At 48.7% G+C, this 20034-nt stretch overlaps 10 protein-coding genes across 10 annotated transcripts; 5 read left to right on the forward strand and 5 right to left on the reverse strand.

The window, feature by feature from the left end:
- Window positions 1–259: 259 nt before the first annotated feature.
- On the reverse strand, window positions 260–1426 carry M431DRAFT_90179 (hypothetical protein; the record flags this gene model as incomplete). Its single annotated transcript, XM_024924120.1, has 3 exons — window positions 260–434; window positions 525–1334; window positions 1398–1426. The coding sequence occupies 3 exons, from the start codon at window positions 1424–1426 to the stop codon at window positions 260–262; spliced, it is 1014 nt and encodes a 337-aa protein (XP_024772486.1).
- Window positions 1427–3494: 2068 nt separating this feature from the next.
- Window positions 3495–4162, forward strand: M431DRAFT_90289 (hypothetical protein; the record flags this gene model as incomplete). Its single annotated transcript, XM_024924133.1, has 2 exons — window positions 3495–3809; window positions 3875–4162. The coding sequence occupies 2 exons, from the start codon at window positions 3495–3497 to the stop codon at window positions 4160–4162; spliced, it is 603 nt and encodes a 200-aa protein (XP_024772487.1).
- An 834-nt stretch (window positions 4163–4996) lies between these two features.
- On the reverse strand, window positions 4997–6162 carry M431DRAFT_510093 (hypothetical protein). The gene has a single exon (XM_024919406.1). It carries the CDS (start codon window positions 5785–5787, stop codon window positions 5020–5022), a length of 768 nt encoding a protein of 255 aa, XP_024772488.1. The 5' UTR covers window positions 5788–6162; the 3' UTR covers window positions 4997–5019.
- A 432-nt stretch (window positions 6163–6594) lies between these two features.
- Window positions 6595–6963, forward strand: M431DRAFT_472796 (hypothetical protein). Its single transcript, XM_024915444.1, has one exon. The coding sequence runs from the start codon at window positions 6689–6691 to the stop codon at window positions 6914–6916; it is 228 nt and encodes a 75-aa protein (XP_024772489.1). The 5' UTR covers window positions 6595–6688; the 3' UTR covers window positions 6917–6963.
- A 66-nt stretch (window positions 6964–7029) lies between these two features.
- M431DRAFT_90475 (hypothetical protein) lies at window positions 7030–9060 on the forward strand (the record flags this gene model as incomplete). Its single annotated transcript, XM_024924149.1, has 2 exons — window positions 7030–7700; window positions 7758–9060. 2 exons carry the CDS (start codon window positions 7030–7032, stop codon window positions 9058–9060), a joined length of 1974 nt encoding a protein of 657 aa, XP_024772490.1.
- A 447-nt stretch (window positions 9061–9507) lies between these two features.
- On the reverse strand, window positions 9508–10104 carry M431DRAFT_56506 (hypothetical protein; the record flags this gene model as incomplete). Its single annotated transcript, XM_024921490.1, has 2 exons — window positions 9508–9810; window positions 9889–10104. Coding segments are annotated over 2 exons (519 nt in total), but the record flags the coding sequence as incomplete, so codon positions are not given.
- A 248-nt stretch (window positions 10105–10352) lies between these two features.
- On the forward strand, window positions 10353–11936 carry M431DRAFT_510095 (hypothetical protein). The gene is made up of 2 exons (XM_024919407.1): window positions 10353–10640; window positions 10727–11936. Exons 1-2 carry the CDS (start codon window positions 10620–10622, stop codon window positions 11513–11515), a joined length of 810 nt encoding a protein of 269 aa, XP_024772492.1. The 5' UTR covers window positions 10353–10619; the 3' UTR covers window positions 11516–11936.
- A 550-nt stretch (window positions 11937–12486) lies between these two features.
- On the forward strand, window positions 12487–14384 carry M431DRAFT_120075 (hypothetical protein). Its single transcript, XM_024912086.1, has 2 exons — window positions 12487–13064; window positions 13127–14384. The coding sequence occupies exons 1-2, from the start codon at window positions 12819–12821 to the stop codon at window positions 14033–14035; spliced, it is 1155 nt and encodes a 384-aa protein (XP_024772493.1). The 5' UTR covers window positions 12487–12818; the 3' UTR covers window positions 14036–14384.
- A 96-nt stretch (window positions 14385–14480) lies between these two features.
- M431DRAFT_120077 (hypothetical protein) lies at window positions 14481–15305 on the reverse strand (the record flags this gene model as incomplete). Its single annotated transcript, XM_024912087.1, has 3 exons — window positions 14934–15305; window positions 14732–14832; window positions 14481–14636 (listed from the first exon to the last, which is right to left on the reverse strand). Exons 1-3 carry the CDS (start codon window positions 15001–15003, stop codon window positions 14481–14483), a joined length of 327 nt encoding a protein of 108 aa, XP_024772494.1. The 5' UTR covers window positions 15004–15305.
- A 1147-nt stretch (window positions 15306–16452) lies between these two features.
- Window positions 16453–18484, reverse strand: M431DRAFT_510097 (hypothetical protein). The gene is made up of 7 exons (XM_024919408.1): window positions 18156–18484; window positions 18063–18083; window positions 17937–18008; window positions 17266–17860; window positions 17096–17212; window positions 16999–17033; window positions 16453–16928 (listed from the first exon to the last, which is right to left on the reverse strand). Exons 1-7 carry the CDS (start codon window positions 18204–18206, stop codon window positions 16728–16730), a joined length of 1092 nt encoding a protein of 363 aa, XP_024772495.1. The 5' UTR covers window positions 18207–18484; the 3' UTR covers window positions 16453–16727.
- Window positions 18485–20034: the final 1550 nt, after the last annotated feature.

Raw genomic sequence — 20034 nt, forward strand, 5'->3', positions numbered from 1 at the left:
AAAAAAGACAAGAAGAAAAAAACATCAGAGGACGTACAGAAAACCAGGAAGCGAAAACAACGAAAAGCAACAAAACAACGGGTCTGCAACATACCCAAGCGCTCTGCCCGGTAGTGTACACATAAACTTGGGGAAAATTCCATCATAGCCGACAAGTAAGGACGAAAACATGGCACAGTTTGGCGGCATAAAATAAGATCACAAGAGAGGTTTTAAAGGCTGTGCGAGCCTTTGATGATGTCAAGCTTTTCTTTCTTCTTTATTCGTAGGTCTGCTTGGCTGCGTTGGTTGTGTGGCGTTTGTCATTGTGGTGTTGACTGGCCTTCTCGCGACGTTGTTCGTCAATGGCAGTTCGCTGCTGGATACTAGAATCATGCGACTTGAACTCGAGACGGGTGTTGGCCGGGAAGTTGAGAACCTGCTTCATAGTCTCGCTAAAGCGGCAAACAAGGGGTTAGTTGACTGGATCGTAAAAAGTTGAGATGCAGGGGGGAGAAAAAAAATAAAAGAAAGATCACACATACCGGATCTTGAGCACGCGACCGCCGTCAGTTCGGGTCCAAATGCTCAAGATATCCTCGCCATTGCGCATGCTCAACACGGCACCACAGACGTCCTCTCCGGCATCGCCGAATTGGTCGCCGATGAGGGACAGCAGCAGATCCTCCCAGTACCGATCTGCCACACCCTTCTTAAGTCGAACAACCCACTTGCCTCCCTTCCGGTTGACCTCATCTTCCCATATTGGCCGAATGTCCTTTTTAAAGAGGTGGTAGTCGGACACGACGGGCAGGCTTGACGGCCGTTTGAGGTGGGAGTAGATCTGCCAGAACTCCTCCGCCGACCGCACCGTGGCGATACCGTGAAGTGTATTTTCATACTCGATGAAACCGTGCGCCTTCGAGATCGGGGGCCTGTACCAGAAAGACCATGCATCTTTCAGCATGTGTATCTGTGTGACCCCGGGCAGCGGCTCTGCGGCCTTGGACTCGGAAATGGGCGCCATGTTGGGTGGTCTGGCCACGGGCTTCACCGCGTCCTTGGAGGCGTTTTGCTTGGCGACGGCTGAGCCCATCGCGGTTTCAAAAGGGTTCCCGCCAGACTTTGGCGTTTTGGCAGAGCCAAACGAGCCAAACGAAGCAAAAGCCCCCGAGCCCAGACCAAAGGCGCTGGACGCTCCCCCCGTCGGAGACACCAGCGCACTCCCCGGAGTGCTGTTGAAAGGATTCGATTTGCCATGCGACGACTTTACCGTGGCACTGCGGGAGGCGGGATCACCTCCCCCCAAGCCGTTGGCCCCATTGGAAGGCGTAGTGAGGGAAAGCTTTGACGAGCTAGACGCCGGAAGGTCAGTCACAGGGGGTTCGCCGTGGAGGTGACGTGTGGGGAGATCATACTTGGTTCGACGAGTCCATAGATTCTCCATTAAGCCTTGTTAGGGGTATTCGTCTGGTCTTGATGCCGGTGCTGCGGGGAGGGGAGGGACGCCTCGCTCGGGAAAGGTTTTTCGAGGGTCAGACGGAGGTCGCAGGGAGTCGCTGGATGAGGCGTGGCAGGAGGCGATGCTGTGTTTCTGGATGCGCGGGTCTCGAAAGTCGGTGACAAACTTGTAAACTATGCGATGCGGGAGGGAGCGAGAGAAGGAGGGGGGTTTGCTTGGAAAAGCTGGTGATCGGAACGGCGATGGAGGGGCTTCGAGGAGGCGGTCGCGAGACGAGGAGGATTGTTGGATACTTGGAAGAGCGATGCAGGCGGAGGGATGGCGGTGATTGCGCGATGTGTCGACGAAAAAGCTGTTCGGGTTTGGGGAGAATTATGTAGTGAGGTTGTGGATCTTTGGGGTTCTTGAAGGTAGAAGAATTCTGCGTGACATCGACGGTTGGTGAAATTTACGGTACATTGCCGGCCGTACCAAACGATTACGGGTTACGGTTAGCGGCTTGGAGAGAAGCCCTGGGCCCTTTTGGGGGGCCTTTGGAGGGAGCAGCCATTCTGGAAGCCCACCTACATGAATCCACTTTCAGGCCCTTGAAGCCGGAACCGACAGCGCGTCAGACGCCTGTAGAAATTTCTGTCAGTGCGTGTAGTGTAGCAGCTGAGCACCCGCGAGTGCATAGTGGTGTGCGGCATTAGTCTCAAGCTGCTACCTACTGACGCATGAAACGGTGCTTGGGAATTGATCTGTCCAATAATGTAAAGCAAGCCTAGTTTTACACGTGTTTCCCGCAGATGTATGGGGAGCTTCTTGATGATCCATTCCGTGGGGGAATTGGGTATGAGACGGGAGATAAATGTTTATAAATGGCCAGGAGTTGGTGAATGGCTTCCATAACATATTCAGCTTGCTTGCTCCCAAGGGGAACAGGAATCAATACAGAAAAATTAGAACAAAGGATCTATTACAAGTGGTGTTGTACCGAGCTTAGACAGACTTGGCCCACGTCACACTGCTTCATTTTTTTTTCTTTTTCCTTTTCCTTTTCTCCATCATCTACCACATGGCCGCATATTAGCCTGATGGCTGCCCATTGGGCTTAATAGGGCCTCACCGAGCTATTGGACTTTTGGGTCCTTGCGTGATCCGATTTGAAATCCTTTTTTTCTTTGTGCATGGAACTACATTTTGAGTCATAAATAGCTCTAACCTTGGACGAGAACGTTGATGCTGTAGATCTCTGGGGCTGCATACAAGTGCATAATCAATGTCTCAGCCTCCATACCGGTCAAAATAGCTACTGACAGGTACTGCAGTGGTATTATTGATAGCTTTATGACCTCCTTGTTATCGATCAGATCATATTACACTTTGGTTTCCGAGCGCGAGAGCTGACCATGTCTTGTTGATGTGATGTGTCAAATAATCTGCCGTGTCCTCTTGGAGCACGCGACTTTCGTTGCATGGCAACAGGACCGCACATTAGGATTATCATTTGGCAAGCAATAAGTGGAAAAAAGACATATAGAAAGATAAAACCACTGTGTTGTATTGATATGATATCATTGTCGGCGCATATGCGTGAAGATAACAACATGAATGCTGCTTCCGGCGCCCAAGATAGGCCACTCACATTACTACCTAGGCACTCTGGATTAAGACTGGTGAGGTCATCATCAGAGTCGGACAGATAGATAGCAGGTCTTAAATATCATCCGCCAATTAGCAAATCAAGGACCTTCAAATCATAGCTCGTGTCACACCACATTTCTAAACGCAGCACCGAGAATCAAGACGCATCCTTGCTGTCCAATCCGCAACGTTTTGGATTCTAGAAGCCGCAGGCCTTCCTCCAATACCACCGAGATCCCCCACCCCACAAAGTACAAAGTCACTTGTTTATCCACGGCAATCCTGTTATCGCCCCTCGATGCGACCGATAAGAACCGATAAGCCCAAAAATTTCTGCGGCGCGACAGCAAAGCTTGGAGATTTGCCTACAGTGCACTAAACCACCAAATTCCAACTTGCTACATCTCGCATAACAAGAGCTTTCGCAATGGCTCCCAGCAAGACGCGGACGGTCAAGAACAAGCACGCGGGCTCAAAGAGCAGCGCGGGCGCGCCTGGAAAGGGCGGCGCAAAGCGGTCTTCCACCGATGGCATCTCCAAGCCCAAGTCCAAGTCCAAGCCAAAGGGCCCCGTTGTGTCGCAGCAGGTCAAGGAGAAGAACCGTGCGTTGTTGATGAAGCGGCCGAAGAAGAAGACGTACACCGCCGAAGAGCTGGGCATTCCGACTTTGAATATGATTACTCCCATTGGCGTCGAAAAGCCCAAGGGCAAGAAGAAGGGCAAGGTCTTTGTGGACGACAAGGTAAGCTTCGGCATGACGGAATTATGTCTTGAAGGGAACCCATTGAGTGCTAATTGTGTGATTAGGAGAGCATGACGACAATCCTGTCCCTAGTGCAAGCCGAAAAAGAAGGCCACATCGAGTCGAAGATAATGAAGGCCCGCCAGATGGAGGAGATTCGCGAGGCCAGGAAAGTGGAAGCCGATAAGAAGGCGGCAGAGAAGAAGGCAAAGTTTGAGGACACCAAGGAGTCCCTGAGGAAGAAGCGCAAGAGAAAGAGCGAAAAGGGCGATGGAGACGATAACCTGAAGAGCATATCACTTACGGGCTCAAAAGCGTCCAAGGCGGGCAAAAAGAGGGTATCATTTGCGTGAGATGCCTTGAGGAGGGCTATGGAAAATGTACATTGCATCTAGTATAATTGTTTGCTTTCCTACTGGCGCATGGAGTTGGGGCATACCATGAATAGCGATACTACAGAGATTATTGCTTGACATAAAGTATCTATACATAGTTCAATCAACAGGGGCTACTTGGAGGACCTTTTTGTCACCCACTTTTGGCTCGTCGTACGAGTCGCATGTTTTTTTGTGCATTGAAAACTCCAATCAGCACATGAGAGGTCAACCACAGTGAGATATGCGTTTTGGATGAAGCGAACCAACTTGTTGTATTTTGTAGATTATATGGCCAGATATATGACGATATTATAAAAATACCCAGAGAGTGGGCAATTATCAGGTACGGATCACTTAATGGACCATACACTACGCATACGTTTATTCAAGTCTTAGTGGTTGCGATTGGCCAGCAAGCTCAAATTTTGTCTCTCTCCAACATCACAACTCATCATTCTACATCGAGAGCAGTTCAGTTTTCCATGCTTGCAGCACTAGGTCAGAAAGAGACTGCGTGACGAATCAATATTCATATCTAATATCTCAAGTGCCAAAATCAAGTTTGGCATACCACAACGCCGTGATGATACTGTGTTCGTGCGTCTGTGTATTGCTGGGACAATGCCACGATACATGCCCAGTTCCTCTCCCATCCGTCCATCCAAAGACGCCTCAGGCGGACTCCTTTTTTCCACTTCCATATTCCTTTTTTCCCTCTCCTTCGTAGGGTCTTTCCTTCTAGGGCTTAGCTGCCGGGGATGGAAAAGAAAAAAACAAATTAAGCCCAAGGAAACAGTTATATATAGCTGCTAATATCACTTTCGCCGTGTCCTTTACTCGGTGGGCTCGCGAGGCTCTCTGGGCTCTCTTTGTTGACCGCCGCTTCGACCACCTCCACGTCCGCCACGCTTGTTTCCGCGCTGGCCACCCTTCTCACCGTCACCCTTGCCCTCCTCCTTCTCGTTGCTGACCAGGTTGGCCGTGGCCAGTCGCTGGGACAGGTCGATCTGGGTTCGGATGGTGTTGGCCAGGTAGCTGACCATGAGAACGTCCTGGATGTGGTTGTTGAAGTCGTGCTCGATTTGAGAAGCGTCGACCTTGGGGGCCAGAGACAGGGCGCTCATGAGGTACTGAGCCAAGGCATTGTTGGGCTCCTCATCCTCGTCTAGTACGCCGTTAACCCACTCGCTGACGCGGTCCAGGAGGCCAATAGTTTGCTCGATAGATCGACCCAGGCTCTCAATATCTGATACCAGGGGAGCACTCCGTGACTCGAGGTCCCGGGCGCTTGCAACAGCCTCGAGGGCGCTCTTCTCGGCATCTCCGTACAGCATCTTGTGGGGGACCTGGATGAAAAGGCAGCTCTCGGCAGCTCGCTCGGCGTTGACAGCCACGGGGGCGCTGATGTAGCATCTTGTCTCGATGTCCTTGCCGGGCTCTGTGGAGATGGTGAGGTGGATGGCGGGGTGAGGGAAGGTGCCGGTGTCAGGGGCGGCGAAGAAGTTCTGGATCAGAGCGCTGAAGCTGTTGAGCTCGTGGGAGGTGGTGTACCAGCCGAGCAGGGACTCGCGGGGGGAGGCCTTGAGGACCAGGGCGAGCATGTTCTTCTGGTATTCGACGTCGACCTCGACTTGGTCCTCCTCCTCGGTATGGGGGATGGCGAAGCACGAGCGAACCTCGACCTCGGTTCCATCTTCGGAGCGAGTGCCTACCAGGGCGCCAATGACCCGGGTGGACTGGGAGTTTTCACGGACATCTCGTCGAACGGCGTGATCGAGAATGGAGAGGACAGCCTAGCCACAGTAACACATCAGCCAATGAACTTGTTTCTTCCTTCTCCTCCCCTCCTCTTTATGCCCTCTTTATGCCTCTCCCGGTCCCATATCGAGGCAAACTGGAGGGGTTCTCTCGTGATGGTGCATTATATACCTGAGGCTGGATCTGGACACTAAGCGGGGCAATGTTCGTCTGGAGCCCGATGTTCGTGTGCGCCAGCGGGCGAGCGAGGTGCAAAAACCGTTCCGTTGCGGCAGCCATACTGGGCCAAAAAAAATGTCTCGACAAACGTAAAAGAGTGTCGAACGATTTTTTTCTTCCTTCTGCCTGCGATGCGTATGACAAGGTTCGAAGAGTGGGGGTGGGAAGGGGGGAGAAAGAAAAAAACGAGTGGCGCCGGCTCTCTCTAGAAAACTGGCTCGCTTTCTTTTTTCCTCGCGATAGTCTCCAAATTTCGCCGATTTTGTGATTTGCAGATTTGGCGGGCGGCGCTGGGGTTGTGCGCACTAAAATTGCTGCAGCTCACCTTTGCGACAAGGCTGCGTGGCGCAAGGCCAAATCTACCCCACCATTGTGTGGCTGGTGAGTCTGATCCACATATCCATGCAAGGCTGACAGCTTCATTCGAAACTTTTTTTTCGACCTTGTCCTGTCCTTGAATCTGCCTTCCATTGCGAGGAGTTACTTTGATTTGCAGCCAATCTTGTTCCTTTACAATAAAACGTAATGGCTGGTCCTAGAAGAGGTGGAAATTTCAGAGGCGGCGGCTCGAGAGGCGGTGGGAGAGGCAGTTTCAGAGGCGGTGGAAGAGGCAGAGGCGGCAGCAGAGGGAGCAGCAGAGGTCGGGGCGGAGGAGGCAGAGGTCGAGGTCGTGGTGGCCAGTTCAGCCAATGGGGCCCAGACAGGAGATTTGATGGTGCTCGTCTGGCTGAAAATGGCGAAGATGAAGAGTAAGAATCTTGGACCTGTTGTTTTGACTATTGGCCTGTATTCATTTGTAGCTAACAAATCATTTCCCATACAGCGCGAATGGATCTGGATCCGATGCCTCAGATGTGGAAGACGAAATGCTCCAAGATGTATCAGACGACGACGACGACCAAGAAGCTCCAGCACGCCCGTATATGGCACTGATGCAGAAATTCCACGATTCAAGTGCGCCAAGCGCCAAGAGGAGAAAGATTGCACATGATGAGCCCTCGAGCCGGAGCCCAAGTCCCGCCGTGAACCAGTCAGACGACGAGGAAGAGCCCGAGTCTAAGCGGGAAGACATTGATGAGGCCGATGAAGAGGAAGAAGAAGGAGGAGATCCAGCTTCCAACATTGAAGAGGACCCAGAGAACGATTCAGAAGACGAGATTGACGCTACGGACCCGTTCGATTCACATTTCGCCAATCCAGATCAACAAATCAGCTCGCAATCTGTTGTCGCGGCGAAGAATGGAGAGTGGACAACGACTCGAGCTATTGTACAGCCTTGGAGAGCAGTTCTTACATCTCCTGGCACCGATAACAATGCCTCCGTTCCCCAGCCAATATCAGGGCTCGGTGGGTTGAAGCTGAAGCAGAAATTGCGGGACACGGCAAAGGAGAAGATGGGCAACCTAGATGCAGCGCAAAAAGCATTTGCACCCTTATTGTTCGACTACAAGGACATCTTGTTTTGCGATCGATCCGTGGAGAACTCCAACAAAATACGCCAGGCGGTCTGTCTCCATGCGCTCAACCACGTATTCAAGTAAGATGGACCAAATAAACTAAAAGTTCGGATGATGGGATGCTAATTTTATTTCAGGACTCGAGACAGAGTGATTAATAACAACTACAAGCTTTCAAAGGCTGGTGCTGATTCGGAGCTTGAACTCCGAGACCAAGGCTTCACCAGACCCAAGGTCCTGTTCCTTCTACCAACACGCAACTCGTGTGCCAAGATGATGAAGGTAATTCAAGATTTGGTTGAGCCAGACCAACAGGAGAATTTTAAGCGGTTCAATGAATCATACGCTGAAAGCGACGAAGCTTTCGGTGCTGATCGGCCTGCCGACTTCAAGGATCTGTTTGGCGGCAACGACGATGACATGTTCCGCATCGGTGTTAAATTTACGCGCAAGACTATAAAGTACTTTGCGCAATTCTATAGCTCCGATATTCTCTTTGCTAGTCCTCTTGGTCTCCGCATGGCAATGGGATCTGAGGAAGAGAAGAAGAAGCCTGATTTTGACTTTCTCAGCTCCATTGAGATGGTCGTCATGGATCAAGCAGACGCTCTTCTGATGCAGAATTGGGAGCACGTCGAGTACATCTTTGAGCACTTGAACCTTCAACCCAAGGATGCTCACGACTGCGACTTTAGCCGTGTCAGAAATTGGTACTTGGAGGATTGGGCAAAGTATTTCCGACAGACTGTCATCTTGTCTGCCTTTAACACTCCTGAATTGGCAGAACTCCAGAGGCTGTACTGCCATAACTGGGCCGGAAGAGTCCGCCTGCAGCCAGAATACCCCGGTGTTATTGGACAGCTGGGTGTCAAGGTCAAGCAGACATTTTCACGCTTCCAGTCGAGCGCCGTGGAGAGGGATCCCGAAGCTAGGTTTGACTACTTTAAGTCTGCCATTATCCCATCTTTGGTGAAGCGATCCAAAGACTCGAGTGGAACGCTCATTTTCGTCCCATCCTATCTTGACTTTGTACGCGTGAGAAACTATTTCGCCACTGCCGACGAAGTGAGTGCTCTCACTTTTGGAGTGATATCTGAATACACTGAGGTTCGAGAAGCATCTCGAGCTCGATCTCATTTCCTGACTGGTCGACATCGGATTTTGCTCTACACAGAGAGAGCTCACCACTTCCGTCGGTATCAGTTCAGCGGTGTTCAGAGAGTCATCTTTTACGGGCTGCCGGACAATCCCATCTTCTATAAGGAGATTGCTGGTGGATACCTGGCCAAGAGTGAGAAAGACATGAAGATTGAGCCTGGTCAAGGAACGGTGCGGGCCATCTTCTCCAAATACGATGTGATGAAGCTGGAGAGGATTGCGGGCTCGAAGAGAGTAGGAAAGATGATTCAAGATCGTGGTGATACCTTTGATTTCGTGTAGATATGTCCTCGGCGCAAAAGATAGAGTTGGAAATGATTAGCATAATATTATACTTGGCATGTTGGCTTTGTCACATTGGGGATTGCCTGCAACTGATTGTGATTTGAAGCCTCAATATCTCGAGGCAGTTGGCTTATCATTCCACTATTGTAGATATAAATGTACATAAATGTGTTGTGTTGTACATGGTGCGTCCATCCCTCAGAAAGGGTGTGTCGCAGCTCTAGATTTTTCTTCTTCTTCTTTTCTTTTCCCTTCTTCCCGTCATAGCCCTTATCCATCTTTCATACATCATAGAATCATTCACCTCTTGACTTGCTCGCCAGATTTTGCGCTTTCAGGAACAATATCTCCCGCCAGGATTTCCGCAGCAGCACCCTCCTTCTCCGCCAACTTGGCTGATTCCGCACTCTGAGCTTCAAGCGCACCCTCTCCCTCGGTGCTGAGAATCATGAAGCGCTGAACCATTTCCTCCAGCTCCTTCTCGTCGCGGAACTTGGTCACCTTCTTCACGTTCTGGAGCGTCACAGGGGTCGAGGATCGTCCTAATAGCCGGTCTCGCGCAAGAGTCTTGGCCGTCATCATGAAGCGAGAATCCTTCTTTCCATCGACAAACTCCAGGATTGCGCTCTCGCCCTGGTCGTATGTGTTCTTGGGCTCGGTGCGGACGACTCGAGTATAGCCTCCCTCGCGGGTCAGGTAGCGGTTCCGTAGCTCGCCAAAGAGCTTGGGCATAAGCAGGTTTGGTGTCTGATATCATGCAGTAAGTAGCTGAGTCGAAGGAGGGGAAGAGGAAGCCAAGCTGCAACAAAGAGAGGTTCAACTGACATAAAGAATACCCTGCGCCGACCTCCTGCACGGCTCATTGTTTCTTTTGGCGAGCGTTATTAACTTTTCGGCGAGTCGCTGCGTCTCCTTTGCCTTTGCGTATGTGGTCTGGATGTGTTCATATTGCACGAGCTGGGTAACGAGGCCTCGCAGCAGAGCCTGTCTGGCCGAGGACTTGCGGCTCAGATGCCGGTATTTGACGAGGCCACCAGCCATTTGCGCCCAGCAGAAACTTGACGTGCGATTGAGGGTTGCAGGATATAGGAATGCGAATGCAAATGCGAATTGCGAGGGGATTTGGTCGCTTTTCCTCTGATTTTTTGGCTGTTGAGGTCGAAACGTCTCACTGCGCCGGGACTTTGTGGTGGGCTGTCTGTCGTCTGGTTGGCTGTAATTTTTTGCACGTCCAAATTTTTGGCGGCGAATCTCGGGCCCAATCTGGGAACGTCGAACGCTGGTATCGGCCGAGCTACGTCAAAACCAACCACCAAAGCTCCAACATCGTCACTCTTTTTTTCTACGCCCGGCGCAGGCAAAGTTTCCCCTGTGATTTGGCCTGAGAAACACGCAATTTTGCATCTTGTGGGAGCTGCGCAGCTCAATTGCACCATGAGAAGCCGCGCATAGGGCATAACACACAGCCGCACCTGTCGAGATTCGCCCCAGGAATTAATATCTCTCTTTTCATCAGCCGCCCCCGTTCGCATTCGCATCGTCTCTCCAGTGACACCATGGGCTTCGCAACCGGCTTCGTGAGTCGACTCAGTGCCTTTCATTCCCGATTCTCACTTTGCGGCCGATTCTACGGTACAATGCTTACATGTCTCTCTCTACATAGACCGGTGGCGTGACGCTCACCCTGTCCCTCGCCTACCTCTCTGTCCTCGCCCACCAGCGCACCCGCGAGGCCCAAAGCAAATCACTGCGCACGCAAACGCTCATGATTCAGCACCTCATCGATCCAATTCCCCAACCACTGCCCCCGACCCGATCCGAAGTCGCCGCTGCCCAGCGAGAAGCCGCCGTCGAGGTCGCCAAGCAGCGATGGAACTCTGAGGTCGAGAACGCTGTGCGCTGGGTGCAGCACACGGACTGGGACGAGGTACGCGAGGGCATGGAGGGCAGAGTCGCGTACCTGTGGGCCAAGGCCACAGGCCAGTCTGTGGAGGATGTGGAAAAGGCGAGGCGCTCTCTGGAGCCTGTGAAGAGGACGCAGAAGGCTGGCGGCGAGATTGCGGCTGCTACAAGAGGGGCGTTCAACCAGGTTAAAGAATCAGCTGAGAGCATTGAGATGACTGCCGAGAACCGGGCTCTGGACGCAAGGCTGAGAACCAAGAGGGCCATCGAGGAGACGGCTACGGAGGCCAAGGGAATTGTTAGCCCAACTCTGGACAAGGGTCGAGAGAAGGCAAAGGAGATTGTGGGCAAGGCCAAGACTGCTGTCGGCCTAGCAGAGGCCCAGGTGGAAGAGATGACGGGTGACAAGGCCACGCTGAGTCCTGTGCAGCAGGCTTTGAATCAACGATACGAGAAGCCTTCAAAAGACACACGGACAACAGCAGAGATTCTCAAGGAGAGATACGTTCCAATGGACAAGCGAGACAACTCAATTTTGCGAGGATTGTAAGAGGGTTACGGATTGTTGGGAGTATGACACAAAAAAAGGCGAATCTGAGCAAGGTGTCATGGCACTTGATCAGGCTGGAAGCATCTATAACTTCATGTATGGCGCAGATAGACATTACAATGTACTACTACATCCCCTACTATGCTGAGAATCTTGAAAGATGGCATTTTTCTCATTGCGGAGATGAAAGCCGAAGGTGTGTAACAGATGATGACATTCCCGGGCTTCGTGGTGAATAGTGCTCACGCGAGAGACCACCTTGCTCAATTGGCGGACTATTCACGATGAGGAAGGCTCTTGGAGGTATAAAGAGAAATCGAAATGCGGTCTGGAATACTGATACAAATAAAACAAGCAGCGATAAAATTAGACAAGGCTCGGAATATGACATCAATAGCTGGGGAGAGCACGGAAGTGGTGGCAAGAATTGTGCCGCACCCTGCACGGCGCAGAGAAGAGCAGAATTGAGGTGTTATCGGAGCACCCCGAACAAATGCCGGGCGTGATCCGGCTCCACGGACTCGTACGAGGATTCCCGAATGGTGCCGCACGCTATGAGCAAAAGGAGGTGGTCTAGCTAGTGTGGCTTTGTGCCCGGTTATACAGTATGTAATACTATTCTAGCTGATCTATTTCAATTTTTGTGAGTGCAATAATTATACCTGTAGGAAGTGAATCAACAATAATCATGACCGTATACTCGTAATACGACAACATGGATCAATCAGTTCCTCCGAGATCTCATCTTACCCCCCCTCGGCAAGCAAGCACCTGTAAGCAGCTCGGCACCGCCAAACACTTGCAGGAGCCGTTGAGTGCTACATTCCTCTCTCTGCCCACTAAAAAGCCGCTAAACCGTAGCGCATATTGGAAAATCCCCTTCGCTGATTGGCTGTCGGCTTGCGTATCGGGAGCGTACTGGAGCGCCTTTCCGAGGCAAGTTGCTGCACCTGCACCATCAAAGTTCCTGCCTCCGCGGAACCGCTGCTGCGCACAGGTAAAAAATCTGACTGCAGGTACGTCCCTCGAAACTTCTGGGGCCGACATCGTTTCGCCTTTTTCTTCTTTTTCTTCTTCTTCTTCCACACTTCAACTTCACTGTTTATTTTTCCTTCTTCAGTAGCCTCTGCCTCTTGTTTGGTGCCGGGCATCTCGTTTCCTGCGGCCTTTTCGAGTCCTAGATTTTTGTGCTGACCATCGGAAGGCGACCCTCCCATCAGTGTCACCATCCACAATTTCCCGGTCCCACCAAACCATCACCACGACTCGCACAGAGCCAAGTTGCTCAATTGACCAGCGCAACATGTCCTTCTCCAGTCTCGTCCAGGAACTTAGCCTTCGCGATGCCAACAGTGCTCGCCGGCCTGGTCCTGCGCCTTCAGTCTCAACATTCGATGACCGAGCATCGCACGTTTCTCGCACCATGTCTGGTTATGCCAGCACCGCAGCCACCAGCGTGAGCATCGCTGGCGACATCGGCAGCCAGCTTCACGGCGGCTACTTTCACCCTCTGGCTCGATCCTGGCAGTCTGAGCGCCAGCTGACCAAGGTAAGACGGGATTCCCAACAATTTGGTGTGATATCTGTCTTTTACTGACTCTCTGCCTCCAGTCTATGCTCATCTACCCCATCTTTGTTACCGACGGCGAGGATGACATGGTCGAAGTGGCCTCTCTTCCTGGCCAGTTCCAAGTCAGCATCAGCAGACTGACTGGCTTCCTCGAGCCTCTCGTCCACAAGGGACTGCGATCCGTCATGCTTTTTGGTGTCCCCATGAAGCCTGGCACCAAGGATGCCCTTGGCAGTGCCGCTGATGATCCCGAGGGCCCAGTCATCCAGGCTATTCAGCTCATCCGCCGCCGCTTCCCTCAACTCTTCATCTGCGCCGATGTCTGCCTCTGCGAGTATACCTCTCACGGCCACTGTGGTATCCTGCGAGACGACAGCAGCCTGAACAACCAGATGTCTGTCGACCGCATCTCTGATGTTGCCATCGCTTACGCAAAGGCTGGAGCACACTGTGTCGCTCCCTCAGACATGAACGATGGCCGTATTCGTGCTATCAAGCTGAAGCTGATCGAGGAGGGCATTGCCCACAAGACGCTCCTCATGTCATACTCTGCCAAGTTCTCTGGTTGCTTGTACGGACCTTTCCGGGACGCAGCCGGCTCTGCCCCGTCATTTGGCGACCGCAGGTGCTACCAGCTGCCCCCTGGAGGTCGTGGCCTTGCTCGCCGAGCCATTATCCGCGACATGAACGAGGGTGCCGACATCATCATGGTTAAGCCTGCTGGCCAGTACCTGGACATTATTAGTGACGCCAAGGACCTTGGCAAGGACCTGCCCATCGCTGCTTACCAAGTCAGTGGCGAGTTCTCCATGATTCACGCTGCTGCCAAGGCCGGAGTGTTTGATCTCAAGGCCATGGCTTTTGAATCTACAGAGAGCATTCTTCGAGCTGGTGCCACCATTGTCATCAGCTACTTCACCCCCCAGTTCCTCGATTGGCTCGACAACTAATGTTTCGGATGAAGAGATGAAGAGAAAATAATGGGTTTGCGTTTCAAGGAAAAGGACAAATAAAATACCAAGGGAAAAAAGAGCAGGCGTTTGTTGGCATTGCAATTTGATGGAGGCCGACTTTGTAACATGTGCCGTTAGAAATCTGCTTTTCACGTCTTTAGAGCGAGGCATGGGTTATGAACACGAGGGTAATGAAATGATGTATACTTGAAGTTTTTCTTTTTCTTAATTCAATATTCTACTCATCAATTGAAGCCATTCATGGTTGTGCTGACATTTGTTTCTTTGCGCCTTGTTGCACTCTGCCTCATTGTGTTGTACTATGATACGAGATGCGCATGACGGCATTTGTTTTGGCTTGTTTCCTATTGCTTCTATACTTTTTCAAATGTCTAGTCTATACAGCTATTGTATCACTATTCATCTCTGTGTCCACCAATCACTAGAACACACCAGTCTCGTAGTCAAAGACAGTGAGCTTCTCGATGATGGGAACAAGCTTGGCAACGAGGCCCTGGTGAGCTGGATCTTCTTTGAGATAGTATGCCCTGTCCTCGAGGGAGTTGAACTCGAAGCTAAAGCCATGAGTCAAGCCATTCTGTTCGCCGAATCAGCTGTGATCTATCTCTTCTTCTCACCTTGGGCAAACACGGGGTTTCCTAATTCTGCCTACGGAGATTTTGGGAGACTTACGTTGCGGCCTTCGGGAGAATTGTTAATTCCGCCTGTGACGGACTTGATGTAGGGGGTTTTTGTGGTTGCGTGCAGACAGTTGTCCTTGAGGGCGAGGAGGCCTGCGTTGGCCTGTGGAAATTTGGGGAATTTGTGTTAGTATTTTGTTTGGTTTCTTGAGAAAGAGGGATTATGATTGTTAATGAGACTGGAGGGTGTAAACGCACGTCTGCAATGGCCTCGGGAGAGGCGTCTGGCTTGAAGGCCACTAGAACGAGGTGGATGATGGCCATGTTGGTTGGTAGTGGTGTAGCAGATGTATGTGGAGGAATAGACAAAAGGGCGAGAGAGAACGGTTGAGATGAACTGTTGAGATTATGGGTTCTCAACTAAGTGGTTCATTCTGGCTAAGGAGTATATATAGTCGTTTTCCACAAAGCGGAGATGCGGTCTAGCAGCAAGGTATACTAGATAGTGCCTAGCAGTCTGGGAACTTCCGTCTCTCTGATATTGATCATCGGACTCCTTGGCTATGCTTATCAATCCTGGACTTCTTCATCGGCCACTCCTCCTTGGAGAGCTGGTTGAAATACGGTAGATGGTTAATAATCTGTAAAACTAGCCATAGAAGGTACAATTCAATGCATATAGCAATCCGCAGATCGGAGGGCGACTTCTCGCTGCTCCTTTTCTTTTAAAAGAGGCAACTTTGTGCGCGACCAGCGCAGCCAAAATGGGACCCGAAGATGGTCTCTCGCGGTATCTTAATGGCGAGGCTTTGGGGTATCTATTTGCGATCGGGCAAATCGGGGTTTCTATCCGCGCCGTAAAATATCTGTATGTGTCTTAGTCTCCACAAGCCTCGAAAATGTCCTAGGATCGGAGTTGTCAACGCAGGAGTTCGGGGGAAACTTCCAGGCTGTCGGGGATATTTGATGAATCGGTCGGACATTGGATTAGATTGATTAGATTAGCTGCGATGAGATTCGGCCCTGGGGTGCAGATGGATGCATGATGTTGTGTGGGATGGGCAACCAGCCAACGGCATCATTATATTATCTGCATATGCACGTCATGTTTATCTTTGTGACGTTGAAGGTTGAGACCGAGGAGCCTGCAAACTGCCTACCTTCATCCTGAGTGTAGAGACGAGTACGATCCCGTCGCCGGTAAATCGCCTTTGCCTTTCTCTCATCATATGTTGTACTATCTTCAACTCTGATTGCCATCAATGTCTGGTAGTTTCCTTCCATTGCTTGCATCCATGCTGTATTATCAACCAACTCCATTGCCGCTTACCCATGCAGGACATTATTGGCCAGATATGCGCATTATTATCTTAGCAGTTCAGTCCATGCCGGTCCAGCCTTAGCAGCCCTGGATAGGTCTTTTTCTAGGGTACAGAGTAGTATTAGCAAGGACTTGGATTGAGACGGGTCATCACACGATAGTGGGCTCTGCCACATCCCGATAGAAGGATAGAATAAGCACTTCAAAACACGCCGACGTGGTATACACCAGGACTACCACCAGCCATGGTCAGCCTTGATATCATTGACCCAAATGACGCAAACTACGATAATGGCTTGGGGGGGGGTTTTTTTTTAACGTCCCTTTTCTTAGTGCTATATGCTGAAGAACATATCCATGGAAATGGTTTATCCAATCCAACCCAAACCATCTTGTTGATTTGTACATCTCCCCCCATTTCCATGTTTCTACATCATTTTTAGTTTCAAGTTTTTTTTTTCAACCCTCTTTGTCATTTCTCACATGGGTTCAACCTCGCAGCTGATTTTTGGGTGCCCCTTTTCTGCCAACCCCTTTCTTCGTCAACACTTTTCAGCGTCAACCAATCTCTTCTCAACCGCTTCTGTCAACAACTATTTTCCTCCAAAACTTCTTTTCCCGACTTCCTTCGCTCGACAACCACTATTTTCTTCAAACCTTCCACACCTTCACCTCCCATTTCCCCCTTTCAACCCCTCTGTCCACTCTCCTGTTCGCGTGAGACATCTCACGCCTTAAGAATCTTGACCAGCTCAGCAACGATGGCATCTCCTGCTTCTGCGGTGCCCGTGCTGCCGCCCATGTCCTTGGTTCTCAGCCCGGCGTCAATGGCAGCGCGGACCGCGTCCTCAACGATTTTGGCCTCGTGGGCGAGATTCAGAGAGTAACGGAACATCATGGCTACGGAAAGGATGGTGCCAATGGGATTCTAGAAATGATGTCAGTTCTGCACTTATAGCGAATTGATAGGAATCGCCCGAAACGGGGTCTTAACGCACAACAATCCCTTTCCCTGATATATCCGGCGCGCTGCCTGTCATCGACGTCAGTGACTTATGATTACGTAAGGGTTCGAGTCGAGGATAGATGTCTTACCATGAATCGGTTCACAGATGGAACGCACTGCAGAGCCCGGAATCCCGCAGAGACTCGCGCTCGGGAGAAGCCCTATGCTTCCAGCTATGGCGCTCGCCTCGTCGCTGAGAATATCCCCTGAAAACTTGTTAGCTAAACCGCTTTCGAGGTAGATGGGGGGCCTCGCTCACCTGCCAAGTTGGGCGCAATTATAACGCCATTCAACTGCGTCGGGTTCTTGACCATGATCATGGCCGCACTGTCAATAAGCTGATGCTCGACCTTAAGATCGGGGAACTCATTTTTGTAGACCTCATCAACCACTTGACGCCAGAGTCTGCTTGTCGCCAGCACGTTCGCCTTGTCCAGCGAGATGACCCGCGAGTCTCCCCGAGTCCTGGCCAGGTAGCCGCCCAGCCGCGCGATACGCTCGATTTCTGGTTTCGTGTAAACAGTAGTGTCGAACGCATTAACCCCATCGTACTCTTTTCGCTCTCCGAAATACAGGCCTGAGGTTAACTCCCGGACTAACATCATGTCAACGCCGCGGCAGACGGATGCCTTTAAGGGGGAGGCCTCGACGAGGGCGTCGGAGGCGAAGAAGCAGGGACGGAGGTTTCCATAGGCGCACATCTCACTGCGTAGCTTCAGGAGGCCCTGCTCCGGGCGTACGGCACCGGTGCCCCATTTGGGGCCGCCAATGGCGCCGAGGAGCACGGCGTCGGCGGCTTTGGCGGCGGCGAGAGCCTCGTCTGTAAGGGGGGTACCGGTCTGGTCGATGGAGCACTGGGGTGAAACGCCGAGGTTAGCCAGAGACTTGATATCTTTGAGCCCGTGTAATCCGTCGTCGGGCACGACCTACCCCTCCGAGCAGGTGGTCCTGCAGATTGAATTTGCCAGCAGTCGGGCTTAGCTCCTCCACCGTCTTGATAACCTGAATCCTGTGTCAGACGTGATCAACTACAGGTCGCAGATACCAGACTCGTACCTTGATTGCCTCAGCAATAACCTGTCAAATAACCAAAGTCAGCCGCTCTCTGTCTAGAGTCAAGGGTGGGAAAGCTCGGGGGTAGTTAGTTACCTCGGGGCCGCAGTGGTCGCCCGCAAAAACAACAATGTTGTGTTCCGCCATGATTATAAAAACTTGTCTGACGGAGTTCGTCTAAAGAAGAGTCGGTCTTAAGTGGCGAAGCACCAGAATGGGTCGAAGACGAGGTGGGAGGTGGGAGGCCCGACAGAGAAAGTCAGAAGCTTAGAGTTATGACGAAAGAGGCTTGTGTTTTGTCAAAGACGGACTTGCTCGTATCAACGTAACTAATAAGCAAAGAGGTTCAAAAATTGAGTGATGAGGGATATTGTAGGAAAGTAAGTTGGAAAGGGAATTGAAAAGGGACTTGAAGAAAATATTCGACAAGATGCATGGCAGAACGTAGTTGGGGACGGCTTCGTCTGGTAGCGCAACCCCGCCGACATCGGAGAGTGGAATCTGTAGCCCGCTTTAGGCTTAATAAATAATATTACTTATCCCAAGTACCTATTAGTTTATTTATTTATTTATTTGCTGATAACCTTACTGTAAGTAGTAAAATCCTTTATAAATAAAAGAATTACCTTAAGTTAATTAATTTAAATATATTATAAAGAAAATTATATTTATAATTAAATATTTTAATAAAATTAAAATTATTAAACTAAAGTAAAATAATATCTTAACTAAATTTAATTGAAGAAATTAAAATATAAATTATTCTATTTTATTTTTAAAAAAAACTTTTTTTAAATTAAGAAAAATTATTTTATTAATTAATAATTAAGCCTTGGCCTTTACTTTTATTAATTAATAAATTATTTAATAGTTTATTTATTACTTAATAATATATTTATAATTATACTTAATTAAAAAAAATTAAGCTTTTTTATTTTTTTATTTTTTTTATTAATTACTATAATAATTAATAGTAATTATTTATTTTATTTTATATTAATATTACTTAAATATTATTTAAGTTAAAAGAAAATTATTATTTAATAACCCTTAGGTAAGTAATTACTTATTTAATTTATTATTATATAATAATTTAGTAATTTAATTAAAAATATCATAAAGTAAATACTTTATTTATAAATACTATTTAATAATTATATACTATAGTATATTTTTTAAAAACGTATAGTAAATATTACTTAATTTAAAAAAAATTCTTATTTATTAAAAAATAATAATTTAAAACTTTTTACTAAAATTAATTATTTAAAAAAAATTTTTTTTTAACAATTTTAAATAAAATTATTAAATTATAAAAATTATTATTTTAATTTTTTTTTACTTAAGTAAATAATAAATATATTAAAATTATTTATAATTATATAAAAATTATTTAATAATAATAATAATATTATTATTACCTTAAATATTTATTTTAAATAGCTATTTTTAATCCCCTAATATCTTCCTTTATATAGGAAAAACCTCTTAAGTAAAAGAAAAACCTATATATAGTATTTCTACTATAGAAATAGCCCAAGGCTATTTTAGTTTTAGTTTTTTAAAAAAAGTATACTATTATATAAAATTTATTTCCCTTAAACCCTTAGGGTTTTTATATATAAAAATAGTAATTCCTTTATTTTTTTACCCCTTTTTATTTTTAATTTAGGTATAGGCAGTAGGGTAGTTTGTTGAGGATTGGAAATTGGACCCTTAAACTATAAGACTTTGAAGCTATAGGGTAGCTAGTCTTATCACTGGTCTAGTAACAAAGGGTAACAAGGATCAAATTGATCAAATTTGCTTGTTGAATATGTTCATTGAATTGAATTACTAGTACAGGAAAACTCAGGAAAAACCTCTCTTATTTATATTCCAAAAACCAGTACTAATAGTTAGAATTGAGATACATAAAGACTACCATTAGATAGCTAGGAAACAGGGCTATCTAACGGTATAACTTATGTATCTT

The sequence above is a fragment of the Trichoderma harzianum genome (genome assembly GCF_003025095.1).
Source record: "Trichoderma harzianum CBS 226.95 unplaced genomic scaffold M431scaffold_9, whole genome shotgun sequence".
Taxonomy (NCBI): Eukaryota; Fungi; Ascomycota; class Sordariomycetes; order Hypocreales; family Hypocreaceae; genus Trichoderma; species Trichoderma harzianum.